The following is a 15,388-nucleotide window of genomic DNA, read 5'->3' on the forward strand; positions in this document are numbered from 1 at the left end:
AGGACTTTTCAAGTAATCATGTCGCAGTGGGTTAACAGTGAATCTGATGAGGATTTTAAGGGGTAAATTGACCTAAATGAGGGTGACAGAGCTCTTCCCGGTCCTCGAGGCAGTGGGGTTGCCCTCCCTCCACCTGAGTTGGGTTTCAGTGGCCTCTCTCTAACAGGGCGTCTGTAACTCCCACCTGGTGTTGGAAGAGCCATCGTCAGTCGTGCAGCTAGATTACAGCCAGAAGGTCCTGCTTGTGTCTACCTCGCACAGGAGCCTGCTCTTTCACACCGAAGAGAAGTCTGTCAAGCAGATCGGAACACAGCCGAGGAGAAGGTACACTGCTCTGGTGTCCCACTTGGTGGGGACAGAGGGGCTGAGTCTCCCTGGGTTTCTGGTTTGCCACACACAAGCCCTTGGCAGCGCTTAAGCGTGGAGTTCCTGGTGGGTCCCCAGGATCCCTCGTCCCAGCATCAGAAAGAGGAAGAGTTCGTCCGTCCGCGTGTGCGGCCACGCTGGCATGCGTGCCGGGGTGTGAGACCCCTCCGAGGTGGTCCGCTCTGTGTCCACGCCTGTGCGGGCACTGCCCACCACTGCCCTGGTTGCAGGTCTGGGACAGGGAGCTCATTCCCAGTCAGCCCGTGCTTGCCGAGCGCCTCCGCCCTCTCTGCGCTGTGCAGGCCGCGGCAGCCGTGGGGATGACGGCAGGTGTGGCAGATGTGAGCATGGAAACCTAATAGACTCGGCAGAAAAGTCGTTGACAGTTGTGTGACCTGCTGTGGTGCAGGGTGCAGGCTGCTGTCCAAGTGGAAACAGGCCTCCAGGCCGGCCTGGGGGTGAGGGAGACTTCCCGAAGGAGTGGGCCGGAGGGAGGGTAGGGGAGGGCCTGGAAGGGGTGAGGAGTTCCAGGCTGGCAGATTCTCCTCCTTTGCCTGTTGCCTGAAAGGAAGACAGTGACAAGAAGGGTTAGGCCAAGTCCATCTACCTGCCAGCCACATGGGAAACGGGGCGGAGCCATGAGTGACCTGCAGTTGGCAGTCCCGCCCCACCGGAAGCAGCTGTGGCGCTCTGTGGGCATCTGTGTGGGGTGCTGGCCATGGCGGGGATGGGGGTGGAAGGGTGGAGTGGAGTGGGGGGTTGGCCCCTCCTTATCCTGAGGAGAGGAGGGGACAAGTCAGGTCTGGGATGGGGAAGATGTGCGGGAGTCATTGGAGTTCCCAGTAGAGGGACCCCCTTGTCCTCAAGAATCGGATGGGGTGGGGTTGGGTGGCAGGCGGCTGGGGGAAGTAGGGGGGCGGGTGCTGAGGAGAGTGGAGGGCAGGCCGACTTGACAGCATGGGGACTGGCAGGTGCAGACGAGGCCCATGCAGGCCGGTGGTACCGTGAGGGTGGAGAAGGTCGGGTGAGGTCAGCCGGGTGGAGCCAGCCTCCGGTCGCATGGCACCCGTTATTCTGTGTCCTGTCCTTCACAGCAGCGCAGTGCAAGTGTGTTCTCTGTTCTGCGTGGCAGCCTTTAGCTGTGAAAAGACACTGCTGTGCCTCCCCTTGGCTTCCACCATGCCAAGTACCCCCTGAAGCCCGTCGACAACTGGCCTGTCTGTAGCAGTGACCTCACTGGCCCTGGAAGACACAGTGGACTCTGTGGCTTGGGCTTCGTGTTCTCGGGTTGGCCCTGATTGCCCTCTGCCCATGTCCCATGCTTCTGCCTGACGTTTTGTCCCACTTGTCTGTCGGTGTCTCACTGCAGTGTCTGTTTGGAAGGAAGGTGGAGCGTAAAGAGGGGTTTACAGACAGCCACCTTTCACACACGTCACGCCCAACAGTCGTCTCCCCACACGGGGCCCTCCAGCCCCTCGTAAAACGTGGCAACTTCCGTCAGCCTCTCCTGGTGCACCTGTGCGGTCGAGCCCTGGCCTGGACTGTGCCAGGCACTGTCTCAGGATGCAGGGACAGATAAATGCGTCCCCATCCTCTGAGGGAGGTGTATTTTATTAAGCCTTAGAGAAGTGGGGGATGCCACTGAATAAATGGAAACCTCTGTTTCTTAAAGCCTGTCTTTCTGTTCTGTGCTGGTTTGAATTAAAAGGACGTCACCCCTGGTCACCTGGTGCCTGATGATCTGAGGCGGAGCTGAGGCGGTGATGCCGGCGCTGGGGAGCAGCTGCAGATACAGATGAAGCTTCACTCGCTGGCTCACTACTCACCTCCTGCTGTGTGGCCTGGTTGGGGTCCCCTGGCTTAGACTTTAAATCTTGGAGTTCTAGTGTCCAGCACAGAAGGACATCAGCAGGTGTCGCAGAATCACACTGCAGGCGGACAGTGGCCAAGCGAGGGGTTTAGGACAGTCTGCACCTGCCTCTAGCTCGTTATCCCCCCAACTTCACAGCCTTCTCCCGACCCACTCGCCACACATTTCAGCAGTTCCTAAGTGCCAGCCACCCGCCAGGACCCTGCTCAGTGTGTCCCTTTCCCTAGAATGCCCGTCCCCTTTTCGCAATCTGGTAGTTGTCCCTTAGTGTCCCAGGCCTAGCTTCTTATGCCCCAGTCAGAACGTGTCCCCTCTGTCTGCTTGTCCATGAGCAGCTCCGTGAGCCTCAGGCGTAGCGCCTCGGGGTGCTGTCATAGTTGTTCAGGCACATGTCTGCCGCAGTGTGTCACAGGGCAGGACCAGGATCTCGTCTCATTTATCTTTTATGTCGCCCACAGCACCGAACAGTGTCTTAACGCAGGAACTCACTAAATGTTTGTTAGAATGAATGATTAGGTACCTAAGGTGAGCAAATCAAACTGGAAGTGACAAGAGATTTTTAGGGGGACCTAAAATAGAGGGAAAAGAGATTTACAAATTGGATCAACAAATAGAAATTGGTTTGACAGCAGAGGCAGGAGGAAGGCGTATGGGCTGCCTTGCTCTGGTTCCTTTGTCTCTGTCTGTAGAATCCCCCCAGCGGCAGCAATGACGCACGATGCTGATTATAGAGTTGTCTGTGAACATTCGGTTAGTCTGACAACCTTTGTTTGATATTTGTGAATTTGATATTCGATATCCTCCCTGGACCCTATCCAGAGGGATGCCGTTACTGAGGTGCCAGAGAGGCCCAGTGAGATACTGAGGCCCAGATAACTTTGTGGGACTGTGGGGATGGGCCCTGGGGGCTCGGGCGTGCCACCGTGTGCAGTGAGGGCGAGGAGAGAGGCTCAGCACAATGAACACGTGACGGGGACAGGAGCACAGTTAAAGATAGCTCCCTGCCACAAGAGCTTGCAGTCTCATGCACGGCAGTCGAGCAGGTTCGGGGAGACTTGCAATGTCACAAGCATTGTTTTTTGTGCCTTCACAGATTATGTCATTTAATCCCTACTTCAACCATTGAGATGGGAGTTATTATCCCTGGTTTGCAAATGAGGAAACAGATCTAAAAAGATTACACTCCACATAGCTATTAAACGTCAGGGCCGAAATTGGGCCCAGGAGTCAATCTAAAGCCAGGACTCTTTCTACTGTTCACAATCAGAGAAATTTCTGCAGAGAGAAGCAACAGATTTAGGATTGAGCCGAAATTCTTAAAATTTGGACTCCAGTGGAAGTCTGGGGCTTGGCAAAGTCGCGGCGTGATGAGAACTCGCAGATTGTTGATGGGGGTGGGCCGATGGGATCACATTGAAAAAAGTTTGAAATCGTCTCCAGACTTCAGTTTGCTCTTACTCAGCAACCCAGCAGTTGCCCAACAACCCAACAATTCCACTTCTGGAATCTTCTTGACAGACTCTTAGACTTGTGTACTAGGAGGTTATGTGCAAAAAATGCTCATAGCACTGTTGTTCCAAATGAAAAAGTAGAAGTAATTCCAATACCCATCAACAAGAGGGTAAGCAAATGGTGGAATACTATACAGCAGCGAAAATGAACGTGCTTCTTTTTTTGTCGACGAGGATGAATCTTAGAAATGTGTTGTCAGAAATGTATATGAGAAACATACTGGTTTTTTTACAAATGAAAGACAGTACTAAATTATGCAGTGTTTAGGAGTGCGTGAATATGTGGCTGAACTATCAATAAAAGCAAAGGAATAATAAACACAAAATTCAGTCTAGCAGCTGCACGTGGAGAGCGGAGGGGACAGGAACTTCTAGGAGTGTGACAGAGCATTAGCAATGCTACCTGTGGTTTACTTCCGAAGTCGAGGGGTGGGCTCCCAGTGTACAGTTCATTATTAGGCTTCATAACTTATATATTACATATATTCTTCTGCTCCTGTTAGATCATTCACGATTTTAAAAGCAGAAAAATACCACGCCTGGGGACCAGAAGGGAACTTCGGTCCCTCTGATGGTTTAGAGGGCCGCCTCGATCCTGGGCATGAAGCTCATTCGTGGGGGCGTCGGGGAGCCCGGCAGTCCCGCGGAGGGGGAGCAGCATTCCAGAGCAGGGGAGGCCGGGCAGACCTGGACTTACCCCTCCGGCCTCAGTTTCTTCCTCTCTCCAGCGGGAGTCGTAACACGCGCCTCACAGGGTGGTCGTGAGGACTGCGTGAGCGCGTGCCGAGAAAGCACCAGGAGCTCGAGCCGCGGGGACGGCGCAGTCCGTAAATGGTGGCCTTGAAGCCAGGATGTGTGCTCGTCAGGGCGCACTCTGCCGAGGGTGCCGTGAGGAGCGTAATGGACCTTGTCCTCTGTGGGCACAGGGAGGACAATAGGACAGTGTGTTTTAATTAACAGGAGAAGCGTAAAAAAGGGTTTGGAAAACGCAGTCTTGCTGAGGCTTAGCTGGAAATTCCTGTCGCTGTTAATATCGGGGTTGACACGATCACTTTAAATAGTCTGTTTCTGTTTTTTTCTTTTTTTTCCTTGTAATTTCAGCACTGGGAAATTCGGGGCTTGTTTTATACCAGGACTTTGCAAGCAAAGCGATCTGACCTTGTACGCGTCACGGCCGGGGCTCCGGCTGTGGAAGGCTGACATCCATGGGACGGTTCAAGCCACGTTCATCCTAAAAGATGTCTTTGCTGGAGGAGTCACGCCTTTCGAACTGTACCCGCGTCTGGAGACCTCCGACAGGGGCAGTGGCAGCTTGCCTGAGAAACACCTGGGGCTCGTTTCGTGCTTCTTCCAGGAAGGCTGGGTGTTGAGTTGGAACGAATATAGTATTTACCTCCTAGACACCATCAACCAGGTAAGCGAAGTGATCGCACCACATCTTGGTGTCTGAGGCAAGGGGCTGCTTGTCCCCGGCTCCCTCTGAGAACGACAGAGGACCAGTGTAGGCTCGGATGCTTTACTTTGCCCTCCGGGCCAGTCAAGGAAAGCGAATGAAGGTTTGATTATTTTTGCGGGTTCAGCTTTTTGTTTTGCAGCAGTCCTACCTGCTGCTAAGAGATCTTGTGAGTTTTTTTGTATTTAAGCACAAAATTAAACTGGTCCTTTATAGTCTATTTGGCTCTTGTTTTCTTCTGACTACCAAATGACTATTCAGTGAACACTCAGGGCAGAAACGGTAACGGAGTCACTCCGAGGCCCTCCCGCGGACGACGCGGAGCAGAACAGGGTTCTCTCTCCAGCTTGCTTTCCACCCTGTTTTTTACCCAAACAGCCATATTATTTTGCCTTCTTTTTTTTTTCATTTCACTTAGTGTTGTATCTTGGACGATTTTGCAACATCATCGAGTCAAGGCAGGAAACAGTTTCTGCTGGAACCAGGATGGTGACGGATTATCACCATTAGAGTCAGGGGAACCTAAAAAACTTTCCTTGCAGTTTCTCCTTAAGAGCAGAGCTTTCCGCAGATGGTCTCCCACTTCCCGTCCTCCACCCCCGCCCCCCAGGCCTCGGACGGGCACCTTTCCTTTCGCGAACCAAGCTTCTCTGTGGACGCAGAGGGTTTTCTTAGTGCGTGCGTCAGCGGAGAAGGACGTTCGTCCTCGCCTCAGGGAGCCTCAGTTGCTGTTCCCGGCCGTGCGCGGAGGTGCCGGTGTGGCGGGAAGAAAGCTGTGCTGAGCAGGCAGGACCAGGCTGGAACCTTCTCCTCCTTCCTGGAGTCTAGCCTGGTGCTGCCCGACCCAGCAGGCCCCTCGTCCCGGCTGCCTCACCTGGAACACCGGCCGCCGAGGTGGGTGAGGGCGTCAGCAGGGTGCCTCAGCCCTGACTTTCTTAAGGAACATTTTGAAAGACATTTTTGTGCTCTTCCCCGATTGTAGAGAACTTAACTTTTCTTTTTCCTCCGGGCGCTCTTTGAACTTACTGCTCACTTATTAATCAGTGGGGCGAAGACGCCTGGTAATTGTGCAGCGCTTCCTGTGTTCTGAGCACTTACCCCGTGCTCGCTCCAACAGGTATAATTAACTTCACTTTATAGGCGGAGAGGTGGAGACAGAGGGCTGTCCACGAGCAGACATCGTGGCTGCCATCACAGTCAACGTGGCAGCGTGATTGGCAGCATTCAAATTAATGTCATGTTTCTAGCTGTCCATCTGGATTTAAGAATTAAAAAAGAACTTGATCTTTTTCTTTTCTACAGTGAATTTGTTTCTTATTTGCACTGTTGACTGCATAGCAAAAATTTTTGAAAAGGCAGTGTGGGCTCAGGGTGTCCTGTGTTTAGTCTGCTGTCTGTGTTGGTGTGACAGCAGGGGCACCCCCCCCCTTCGTTTATCACTCAGAACCAGGAATCGCGTGCACACTGGTCTCCCCCAGGACCGCGCACAGTGGGGGCCTGGGCCTGCAGGCACAGTGGTCCAGCCCGGCCGGGAGGGGCATTCCGGACGGGCGTTTGTATCAAGTGCAGCGAGCCATGAGTCCTGGGCATTGCTGAAGAGGGTGAGAACGAGCTGGCGCTGTCTCGGGGGACAAGAGACAGGAAAAGCGTTCGAACAGAGGCATGGTGACATGGACAGAGCAGGGCTTGGGCTGGCCGTTGGCTGCACCGAAGGCACGGAGGAGTGCAACATTGCGGGTGTGGGAGGGCCACAGGCAGGTCCCCCCAGAGAGGAGGTGCTCCATGTCATAGGAAGAGGGGAGCAAGCAACACGGTCCAGAGAGTGGCCAAAAGGTGGAGAGAGACTGCTCGCTCCGCCCCACACGTTTGCTGGTGCGGCGTGCGACTCCAGGTCACGAATCTGTCAGATGTCACCCAGCCGTGGGTGGGGTTACTCTTCCAAGCTCCGTAAGGTGTCGTAGCAGAGCGCAGCCACCGCCTGGCTTATTTGGGTCCCCACACATGCTCATGCTCCGATGTGTTACTGTCGCCTGGTTTCGTGATTGTTTTTGTTTTTTGTTTTTTGTTTTTGGACAGGCCACAATTGCTGGTTTGGAAGGATCAGGTGATATTGTGTCTGTTTCCTGCACAGAAAATGAAATATTTCTCTTGAAGGGAGATAGGAACATTATAAGGATTTCGAGCAGGCCTGAAGGACTAGCATCGATAGGTCTGTATTTGTTATAAATGTGCCGTGTGTGTAATTGCCGATTGTAATTTATAAATCTTACCGTTTGGCTAGTTAAATGCTTGTAGCTTTATCTAAACAAGGAAGCACCTGGAGGGTTTCTCATGATTCTTAAGATACTGTTTTAAGTACTTTTCTTGAAGGTTGTCTACTGTACGGCCTACGTCAGACGGGGTCTCCTGTTTGGTACAGTTATGTCCACACGTCTGGGAGGTGGGGAGGATGGGTGAACGGGAGGGAGAACTCAGTGCCCACTCGACTGACCTCTAGCACGCGGGACAGCGTGGGGTCAGCGCTCCAGAAGGTGTAGGTGTGCCTGAGACGAGAACACTTAGCTCTGTCATCTGGGCCTTGCACCCCGGACACAGTGCTCCCTTGTGGCACGGATGGTCCTCTTGGTCCTCCATTTACAGTCTCAGGAGGTGGAGAGAAGGGGGAGTCAGGGCAGGCTGGGATGAATGTCACTGCCAAATCGTCGTTTCTGTAAGGGGAGTAAGCCCTGACTGAGTTTCTGAGCTGGGGATCTGAACAGTATAGTCAGGGACAGTGCGGCTCGCAGAAGGGAAGTGACGCGGAGCCCCGAGGCGAAGCTCGAGACCCCTGCAGCCCAGGAAGCCCTTCTGCTGTGATGAGCTCTGTGTCTGCCCTGTGTGGTAGGCGGCCACTGTCCCCACGTGGCTGCTGAGCACTTGAAATGTGGCGAGTGCAACTGAAGGTCTGGGTTTTAAACTTTGCTTCATTTTAGTTAATTTGTGTTTATATAGTCCGTGGCCAGTGGCTACTGCAGCGACAGTACAGCTCTAGACAGACCTTCCTGTAGCGCATGGAGCCCTCGACAGGTCAGTCCCCTGCCCGGGGCCTCACTCTGCAGAGTCCTGCTCTTCCATTCCCCTGTGTGTGCTCCGGAGCCTGCAGTCTGCCCCTAGTGACCCAGCAGAGAACAGGATTGGCCGTCTGTCCAGGCGATGGCCATGTCTCAGCTCCTAGACGGTGGCCGGCACTCAGTAGATACTCCGTAGCAAAAGGATGGCTGAATGGATCAAAGCGTCAGCAGTCGCATGTTGAGGGGACTGTGGCTGGAACCAGTCTGGCCCTGGTGACCTTCTGGCGTTGTATTCAAAGGACAAATCTGCGGAGTTGGGACACTTGCTGGCTTTTAGTCATGGGGCTGGAGCACAGGGCGTGATGTTCCCCCACCTGCCCCTCGCTCTGCCCTCGGCTTGCTCCAGACGCTGGTGGCTTTAATGAACTTCTCGGTCTTGAGTTTATCCTAGTGGAAAATTACCTTCCCCCACTCAAATGGTGGGAAATTTCATAGGAGACACACGTATATCTTTCAAATGCCCTTTGAGTAATAGTAATATATTCAAGGCCTAGGGTGAGTTTGAGGCAGCACCGTGTCCTTTTAGAGACATGCACGTCACCTTCATAAATTCTTTGTGACTCAGAGATGCTCTACCCCTGGCGGAGTCCCCTGCCTATCGAGTTATTTACCAGACGGCTGTGGTGACTTATTTTACTGGTGTGGATAGATGAGCTTCCTGGAGAACAGATACGTCAGTTGGCATCTCCTGTGCGACTCAGTGCTAGCATCTCTGAGTCAGCGGGCAGGTTAGCGGGAGGGAGTGGGAACATATGACTCTCGGATGAGCAGGACTAAACCGAACCCCTCTTTCTCAGTGCGAGATGCTCTGGAGCCACCGGGCCGCGCAGAGAGGCTGTCGGGGGCCTCGGGGGCCATGGCATCCGAGCCGGGCGAGCCGGGCAGCAGGAGCGGCTCACTCACCTCCACCGACAGCGGCTCGGGGCCCCGCACAGCCCCGGAGGAGCGGGCCGAGGACAGCCAGCCCGCCTCGCAGAGGTTCAGTGTCATCTGCTCAGAAGACTTTGACCAGGAGCTGGTCGTGCAGCCTCTCAGAGTGAAGAAGAGGAGGAGGAGGAAGACAGGTACTCCCGCAAGCCCCGTCACCCCAGGGAGCTCGCGCCCCATCACTGAGCGACAGAGGTCTTTGAAAACAAGCGTGTCCTGCTCAGAGGAGCTATTCGTGAACTAGCGTACGACACAGGAGGGAGCCCTGTGAGGTTCAGATATGGTGTAGGCCTGCGTGCCCGACACCCTGCCTAATGGGTCTGCGTTGCAGCCTTTCCAGCCTTACGTAAAAATTGTGGTTTGTCACGTATACCGTTTACTAGACCAGAGACTTATAGGGGTGTCTGCATGGGCATTTATGTTTAGTGTTGGATGTGATACCAGAGGTGGATAGTCAACTTTTTACTGCTCGGTGCCTACTGAACTTCTCTAGCTAATGATCACAGTAGTATTGAAGGAAAGTGTAATCTGATTCCTAAGCATTTTAATAATCTTTAAAAACTGGTCTGTGATCCGTTTGTTCGTTTTTTTTGGTTAACGTTTCTGAGTGAGGCTTCAGAGCCCATCGCAAGTAGGACATTTGCATGCACTTAAAACATCCTGTGCTGGGATTATTTGTACTTAAGAGATTTATTCTTCACCAGTTAAACACGCTTTATTTAAAATGTATTTTGTATTAAGCCAAAATTGTGGTTTTTTAATTCGTGTCTTTACGTAGAGCCGTACCTCATTTTAAACGTTCTCATTTTAAATTAGAAGGCGGAAGCCGGAATGCTTGCCACAGTTCCCTTGAATCGACTCCCTGCTGTGAGTTTCCTGGTGACAGCCCCCAGTCCTTGAACTCAGACGTGCTGTCCCTGACCTCAAGTTTGGGCAGCATCACGGACCAGTTGAGCACAGAGTCTCCCGACCAGGAGAGCAACTTCAGCAGCGAGGTGAATGGTGTCCTACAGGAAAGCAGTGACCCCGAAGCATTTGGTGTCCTGGAGGTGCCTGAACCCACCCCTGACTTACCAAACGAAGACGGCGACGGCAGAACCGAAACCTCACGACGTGACCGTGCAGGCAAGATGGAGCTGCACGGCGGGGCGTCCAGTTCACTGTCACAAGGCAGGGAAGATGGGGAAGGTGGGGATGCCACAGAGCTCGAGGAGGAGCCTTGCTCTGCAGACGAAGCACCGAATAGCAGACAGTCACCCTGCCAAGAACAGGACAGCTCTGCCGAGGCCCAGGAGGCGGAGGTCTTGGAGCCTGATGAGCCCCGAAGCGCATTTTCTGAAGCCCCCCTCCTGCACTCACCCCCAGTGCCTTCTAGTCTCAGCTGGGCCCCCAATGCTGAGGGGTGGCTGCTGGGGACCAGAGCTGACGAAGGCAGCACCGAGGAGCTCAGCGAAGAGCAGGACTTTTTAATGCACGTGGGGGACCCTGGCCACCTCGGCTCAGATCCCTGGCACAATTTTACCAATGACGACACAGTCCAGAAACCAATGGTCACTTCCAAATGTGACTTGGAAAGTGTGGGTAGACAACTGACTTCATCGGTCTCTGCCTTGGCGGCCAGCACCCACGAGCCTCATCTCGAGCAGCCTTCTCGGGACCAGGTGTTGACGTCCAGCGATGAAGAGGACATCTATGCCCACGGGCTGCCCTCGTCATCCTCGGAGACGAGTGTGACAGAGCTCGGAGGCAGTCGCTCCCTGCAGGACCTGAGCCAGCCAGCCACTGACGACACTGGGCTGCTGAAGTCAGATCAGGTAGGTGGGCTTCTTAAGGGACATCGTTGGCAAACCGATTATTTTTCTTCTAATGGAGAGAAATTATATTCCTCCTGCAGACTCTGGAGGCCAGACGTTTTGCAGTCGGGGTTTGGGGGTTTCCGGCACGGGGACGCGGACTGGCTGGACTCGTGCTGCCCCGAGTGCCCTTGCTCAGCCCGCCTCGCCAGCACAAGTGCCGCCGTTCCAGAAAGCCAGAGGGCGGGACCGTGCCCGGGGCAGGGAGGGGGCTCTGCCAGGTGGGAGCAGGGAGCCGCCTACCTTCCCCTGGGACAGGTGCCTGCGCTGGTCACAGCAGGAGCCCGGCCCATGCAGACAGCTGTCTCCTAGCCTCCGCGCCGCAGCCCCGGGGCCCCCAGACTGTGCAGAACCAGGCTGGGGGGCCAGCGTCCTGTGGGCCCACCCAGCCCATGCTGCTAGGAGACGAGTATCAACTGTTCTTGGACATTTTATGTGAAAAAGTGATTTTTAAAAAGTGCTTTTTCTTAGCAAGTAATTATTATAGAGATATTTGGTTTCAAAATGAACCGTGTGCTATAACCTTACGTACTAAGTAGATGTGAGGCGTGGACTTTGAGTGTGAACTTAGAGCCCCACGTGCACCCCCCAAACGTGCCGCTGGCCTCTCAGTGCTGGTTACGTGTGACATTTGGGTGGCTCTCGCCGTGTGCCAGGCACCATGCTAAGCACGTCACCAGTTTAACTCATTACTTTTCTAAGAACAAAATAGCCATGAGTAGGTGCTGCTGTAGTCCCCATTTTACAGAGCAGGGGACTGAGGCTCAGGACAATGAAATGGCTTGCATGGGTCACGTGGCCAGTAAGGGCAGGCTGGCCCCAGGGCCTCTCAGCCCCTGTGCCGTCCTGCCTCGAAAGGGACCGTCCTGCTTACTGCAGACGATGCCGAAGGGCAGGACCGTCCCTCCTCCCCGGGTGCCTCGGTGGCCAGGCTGTCTTGAGTGCCCTGCGCGTGACAGCCGAGCCTGGATCTCTGTCTCCGAGGAGCCAGACTCGGGCGCAGAGCATCTTCCTGAGTGGGACTCGGGCACCAGTGCAGAGCAAAGCGCAGGACTGCGAGAAGCCACTGCAGGGTGCCCACCAGCCCCGGCGTTACCAGGGGCGTTCTAGACCAGACCTTTAGAAGAGCCCTTCCCCAGCAGAGGGGGAGCCTGGCAGTTTGAGCACCTCTCCCCACCATCACGTCCCCTCCGCCTCTCCGTCTCCAGGGAGCCGGAAAGCCAGGAATGGGGGTTTTGGGGCGGGGGTACTGCCCGACCTGGTGAGCAGAGCCAGATTCTTTGAAGCAGTTAACGTCCATGTGTGAGTAGTTGTGCAAATACATTGATTCTTTTGCAGTTTTAGCAAACTGTTGAAGCACAAAGACCTTACTTAGCTTTGATTTTTAAAAGAATCCTAGCGACTAAACCTTACTCTACAAACTCAGCCAGGCCCAGCATCTTGGACAGAGTTCCGTCAGCCACGCCGTGTGCCTCGTGCCCCACGGTCGGGTCAGCGCTCGAAACAGTGGTGGAAAACAGATAGTGGGTGTGCTGCCGCTCCTGCATCCGTGACAATTGACGGGCACACGCCGACCGCGGGCGGGTGTTCAGGAGCGCAGCTCTGCCGCACGGCCCCCTGTAGGGTAAAACCAGGCCCTTTAATGTACGCGTCACACTGGGAAGGGTGGTACAGCAGAACAAAGTGCAATCCAGGGGCGTGTGGGTCTGCAGAGGGGACAGCAGCTCCCACCTCGAATGCTTCTGTCAGAGAGCAGGAGCAGTCTCTGCGTGGCCTCCCGAAGACCCTTTCCGCTCTGGTTTTAATGATGACCTGCACACTTTTCTCGTAGGCAAGTACAGCTGTGTCACCTGCCACGGCACTCACCGGGCCCTGTCCTTGTTAGTTTGCAGAAAGCTGGATGGGCTACTCTGGCCCCGGCTATGGCATACTCAGCTTGGCGGTCTCGGAGAAGTACATTTGGTGCCTGGACTACAAAGGTGGCCTGTTCTGCAGCGCGTTGCCAGGCGCCGGGCTGCGCTGGCAGAAGTTTGAAGACGCCGTCCAGCAGGTGGCAGTCTCGCCCTCAGGTTTGCGTCCCCAGCGCCCCGCTCCTGCCCCGGTGTGGCTGGCTGGGGCTCACGGTCCCCGCGGCAGCTCTAGCTGTTGAGCACACTTGCCCTTTCCCGCAGGTTTGAGGGGTTGTCTCCAGAGACCGTGCGTTGCTTCACTCGATGTCAGCTAATGTAGTGTGAACGGATGTTCAGTGTGAGGCTTTGGTTTTTTTATAAATTGCAGTGGTAACATAAGAACGTATGTTTTATAAGCTATACAAAGAGTTTGAATTTTGAGGGTTCTTTTTAAGAGGTATTAATTAACATACTAATTCCTTATAAAAATAAAATGCACGTTTCTTAATATTGCTTTAAAGCCGTGGAATTAATGAAGATGGGCCCATGCATATATTAGATGTGTTAAGACTATTTGGTTTCCTTTTGGGAAATTATTTTTAAATGAGATACACAAATAATCTATTTCCTGACTGTAAAAAGAAAAAGCATTCATTCTTGTGCCATGATTAGGCCATTTTTAGCACATCGGAGCAGAGATTTCCTGAAGGAGGTGCTGCTAGGCTGCAGTACGTCCCTGATCTGCACAGAATCATTTGCTGGCATGTTCTGTCATAATGTCGGTCACGTCACCTATTTGGGGGGCGAGTAAGTAGAGCAGCAGTGTTTACGTGTATTTGCCTTGTACGTGGTCTGTAATCAGGACGTGAGAGTGAGTCCGACCCCAGACTGCTCCTCTGACTTGGCGACGGCCGATGGCTCTCCCTAACTCTCCCTGGTCTTCGTCACTGTTTTGAATGCCGTTTGTTCAGGGTTGCTTTGTTCTGTCTCTTCGCTTATTTGAAAAACATTTTTCCTTGGAGACTGAGATCATACCCCACTCCACTAGTCAGCATTATGTAATTGTGAGTTTTAGGTTTTTTTCTGTAATTTGCTTTTGCGTTCATCTCCCCAGCCATTTAGAAACCTTGGTTTTGTCCTGATATTAATTATTTTGTGTTTCCAAACCATTCGGTGCCTTGTCACTCTGGTGAGAACTTCGTCTCCACCGGGTTGGCATTCTGGGCTGGGACGGCTTCGGGGGCGTCAGGCGTGCTGCGGCCCGGCCAGCCACCTCGCTGGGACAGCTTCGGGGGCATCAGGCGTGCTGCGGCCCGGCCAGCCACCTCGCTGGCTCCGGAGAGAACTTCGTCTCCACCGGGTTGGCGTTCTGGGCTGGGACGGCTTCTGGGGCGTCAGCGCGTGCTGCGGCCCGGCCAGCCACCTCGCTTCCACTCTCTCTGCAGTCCCTCGCGCCGCACCCCGCGCCCGTCTGTGCTCTCACTGATTCTCTGGCAGCCCCTTACACTGGGTCACCTGGCCTTTGCCACCCCCTCCATCTTTGTAGAGTGCCCTCCTGCCTTCCCTTCCTCCTTCCCTCCCCTTCTGCATCTCTATTGATCAGAATCCCTTTCTGAGTGAAGAAAGCACACCCCAGCTCAGATGCTTCCTTTTTGGGCATCTTGTCCATTTAGCTGGTCCGGAAGCGGCCCCTCCCTTTGAGTCCCTGTGGGACTGTCAGCCTCTCTCAGGACACTAACGATGCTTATATGGGTACTCGTCTCAGCCACCTGACCGTGCTGGCCCTGCTTCTGTTTCGTGGGACGGGTGCCTGGGAGGCGCACTGATGCGGTCCCCCTCAGTCTGTCTGACGACTCGGTAGAGCAGAGACGGCCCCTCCCCGTTTCGCCGTTGAGGAAATGAGCAACATGGCACCTGAAGCCGCACAGCTGACAGCAGGTGGTGGCCAGGGGTTCAGACCTGGGTGCTACGGGCTCTTTCTCCATTGGAGCTGAAGCAAGGGGGGTATTTGAGGAATCTGCCTCCTGCAGCACCCAGAATGAAGTTTTTTGCGTAAACTTCCCGATATTTTTTGGACGATGACTAGAATTTTCATTTTCACAGGCGCCCTCCTCTGGAAGATCGAACAGAAATCGAACCGAGCTTTCGCTTGTGGAAAAGTGACCATCAGGGGGAAGCGGCACTGGTACGAAGCTCTGCCCCAGGCGGTGTTTGTGGCACTGAGCGATGACACGGCCTGGATCATCAGGACAAACGGAGATTTGTACCTGCAGACAGGTAACAGGAGACCGTGCTCAGGTGCCGTTGGTTCTCAGTTACTGTGCCTTGCTTTGTTGGTGACGCTCTTGGAACAGTTACAGTGATTAAGAGGCCGAAAGTCGATTTAAATTAACAAACTTTAGAAAGAGT

The 15,388-nt window shown here is 54.1% G+C and overlaps 1 protein-coding gene across 2 annotated transcripts in view; it reads left to right on the forward strand.

Moving 5' to 3' along the window:
- The window catches only part of TECPR2 (tectonin beta-propeller repeat containing 2), a 71,428-nt gene that overhangs the window by 18,750 nt on the left and 37,290 nt on the right, over window positions 1-15,388 (forward strand). For both annotated transcript variants that reach the window (XM_015599706.2, XM_025041989.1), the window contains exons 5-11: window positions 167-324; window positions 4,849-5,161; window positions 7,277-7,409; window positions 9,108-9,374; window positions 10,054-11,051; window positions 12,976-13,159; window positions 15,083-15,256. In XM_015599706.2, the coding sequence (XP_015455192.1) occupies window positions 167-324; window positions 4,849-5,161; window positions 7,277-7,409; window positions 9,108-9,374; window positions 10,054-11,051; window positions 12,976-13,159; window positions 15,083-15,256 (2,227 nt within the window). The remainder of the gene's footprint in view (window positions 1-166; window positions 325-4,848; window positions 5,162-7,276; window positions 7,410-9,107; window positions 9,375-10,053; window positions 11,052-12,975; window positions 13,160-15,082; window positions 15,257-15,388) is intronic.

The sequence above is a fragment of the Pteropus alecto genome, unplaced genomic scaffold (genome assembly GCF_000325575.1).
Source record: "Pteropus alecto unplaced genomic scaffold, ASM32557v1 scaffold8, whole genome shotgun sequence".
Lineage (NCBI taxonomy): Eukaryota > Metazoa > Chordata > Mammalia > Chiroptera > Pteropodidae > Pteropus > Pteropus alecto.